General features: G+C 58.5%; 1 protein-coding gene across 3 annotated transcripts; it reads right to left on the bottom strand.

The window, feature by feature from the left end:
- Positions 1-141: 141 nt before the first annotated feature.
- LOC103264804 (protein misato homolog 1-like) lies at positions 142-1765 on the bottom strand. 3 transcript variants are annotated; one of them, XM_021714602.1, is made up of 6 exons: positions 1620-1765; positions 1379-1514; positions 872-941; positions 686-761; positions 376-550; positions 142-291 (listed from the first exon to the last, which is right to left on the bottom strand). In XM_021714602.1, the coding sequence occupies exons 1-5, from the start codon at positions 1701-1703 to the stop codon at positions 545-547; spliced, it is 372 nt and encodes a 123-aa protein (XP_021570277.1). In that variant the 5' UTR covers positions 1704-1765; the 3' UTR covers positions 142-291; positions 376-544. The 3 variants fall into 3 exon arrangements, with proteins under 3 accessions (XP_021570277.1, XP_021570273.1, XP_021570269.1); XM_021714598.1 differs by having other exon boundaries at positions 232-291; positions 376-566; XM_021714594.1 differs by lacking the exons at positions 142-291; positions 376-550 and having other exon boundaries at positions 595-761.
- Between the last annotated feature and the right edge of the window lie 472 nt (positions 1766-2237).

Genomic DNA, 2237 nt, shown 5'->3' with positions numbered 1-2237 from the left:
GAATAAACATGACCCGAGACTTACAACCCTTGCCCTCAATGCCTCCAACTCTTTTGTTTTTCGTTTGGGGGAAGATGGCTGCAAGAGCCCCATCCAGCACTGGTGGGGAACCGCATCTCTTGCCAAACAAACACAGCCTCTGACCCCCATACCCATCATGGTTGTACTTCTGAATCACACAGATGCTCCGGGGATGGAGATGGACACGGAGGAAGTCCGACCACACTCTGATGCTGCCCTCTGAGGGCGTAAGTGGTTTTGGAGTTGCAGCTGGGGTGAGTGGTGGGGGACCTGAAAAAGGTAGAGGAAATGTCCCTTTCTCCATGTTCCTGCTCTACCGAGGTCCCTATCCACCAATATCTGGAGAAGTCTCACCTTTGCCGTCGGGAATGGATTTAACCCGCCACACACCATCGCTAAGCACTCCCTGGGAGGGGTGAGAAAAATCAACATTTAGCTCCTGGTAGATGTTTAGAGGCAAAGGTTGATGTGTCTTTCCCAGGTTTGCTAGCCACACCCTACAGTCACCGTCCTGTTCACATAATCAGTCCTTAGGAAAAGAAGTGCTTTCTTGCAAAACACCATTCTAAGGCATTTAAGGCGATAAAATCCTCTTTTTATCTGCGCCAGTGGAGGCGCTCTGGTTGAGCACTGGGTAACACAGATCCGAGGCAGAGCCCCTCACCTCTGCACTCAAAAGGTCCTGGAGATAAGGGTTCTTTGGACAGGATTCCTCTGTGTGTGTGGTGAGCTTCCCCTGCCTGAAAGAGATTGGAGATTGATCAAAGAAACTGCAGTATGACGCATCCTGCAGCTTTCTGCACACACACGTTGTTCCCCACCCTTCTCCATACATCAAACAAATGCTCACCATGCTATTGCAGCATCCAGCTGTTTGTCTCTGTACAGTCCACCTTCCTCTTTTAGGGAGTTCAGACTACCTGTACAGAAGCAACAGGCAGTGTTCGTCAAGGTCTAGAGACCCTCCCTCTCCCTTCAGCTAATCTTCCTCTGATCACCTGACACCCCGCTGTCACCGTCCCTCCAGCACTTGGCTCTTCCAAGCTTTCTTGGATATACCTTAGTTGGGGGGAAACCCTGGTCTGGGATAACCTAATTCCATCCTTCCGATGCCAGCTCAGTCATTAGCTTGCGGTGTCTGGGGCAGAAATCACGTCCAGCGGCCCCACAGGAGGGCTGCAAGTCAACATCTCACTGTCTCAGGGGCTTGTGGCCTATTCCAGAGATGGCTCCTGCGCAGAATAACGTTTTGCCTTCCTGCACCTCTCGGGGGCTGGCAACACTGTGGCCGGTAGGGTGGGAGACTCCGCACGCCAAAGGGAAACGCTGAGCACCGGCTGACCCCGCCACGCCTCACCCTTCAGATCCACGAGGATGAGTCGTGGCGTGTAGGTCTCCTGGCCGTGCAGCGTCCGGCCCGTCCGGTAGAGGACGTCGGGGCACAGCTCTCCCGGTGGCTCCTCGGCGTCGGCCGCTCGGCCCAGCGCAGCATCCTGGGGAGGCAGAGGAAGGGCTGGGCTGGGGGCGGCGAGTGGGCAGGCCGGAAGGCAGGACTGGATTCCGAAAGGTCCCGCTGGGCAGCTGCCGGTAGACCTCACCTGCTGGTTCCACCAGTGAGCGCCCACGAAACCCGCAAAATGGCCCAGCTGCAGAGTGAGCACCTCCCGAGCCCCGCCCGCCATACCGCGCCGCCGCACGGGCCGCCCCGCCCCCGCCCGTCCGCTCGCCCGCTCGCTGCTCCAAGCCCATTGGCCGTGCCTGCTTGTAGGCGGGGCGCCGTCCTCTGCGCCCTATTGGTCCGCAAGCACATCCTTTCTCTCGGAGAGACGATTCGTTGCCCTAGAGACACCGCCCATCATTTCCGCTCGTCTCGGCGGCGGGGGCCGGTCGCGCCGCCGCGCGGTGGCGGTCGAGGGCCAGGGCCCGCAGGCCGCGCCGGAAGTTGCAGGCGTCGGAGGAACACGCCCGGTGGGGCGCTCTTGGAGCTGTTTCCTCTACGACTCCCGTGCGGCCCTGCCTGCTGCTCCTGTTTCGGGTTTTGTCCCTTCTCACGCAGACATCTCTAATGGCTGATGGCTCCTGAGACAAAAGTAGAACGTTGCCAGAGAAGCGGAAGGTCCCCTAAAGGCGCCCCGTGCTCCCCCTCTTCCCTCCAAGTCCCCGTTCCCGACTTCCCACTGTGTGCACTGGCCTACGTAGCTGTCGTTTATCTGCAC

Source organism: Carlito syrichta, unplaced genomic scaffold (genome assembly GCF_000164805.1).
Source record: "Carlito syrichta isolate Samal-C Ts95f unplaced genomic scaffold, Tarsius_syrichta-2.0.1 Scaffold96066, whole genome shotgun sequence".
NCBI lineage: Eukaryota > Metazoa > Chordata > Mammalia > Primates > Tarsiidae > Carlito > Carlito syrichta.
Note: the sequence above shows the minus strand (reverse complement) of the source record. Positions and strands in the feature narration are given on the sequence as shown.

Bases quoted from the DNA above. Each gene is read 5' to 3' on its own strand.
- LOC103264804 (XM_021714594.1), bottom strand. From the start codon at position 1,703: ATGGCGGGCGGGGCTCGGGAGGTGCTCACTCTGCAGCTGGGCCATTTT. The intron at 1,515-1,619 runs GTGAGGTCTACC...CTGCCTCCCCAG, and splicing joins CTCACTGGTGGAACCAGCAG to GATGCTGCGCTGGGCCGAGC. The intron at 942-1,378 runs GTGAGGCGTGGC...GCTTCTGTACAG, and splicing joins CATCCTCGTGGATCTGAAGG to GTAGTCTGAACTCCCTAAAA.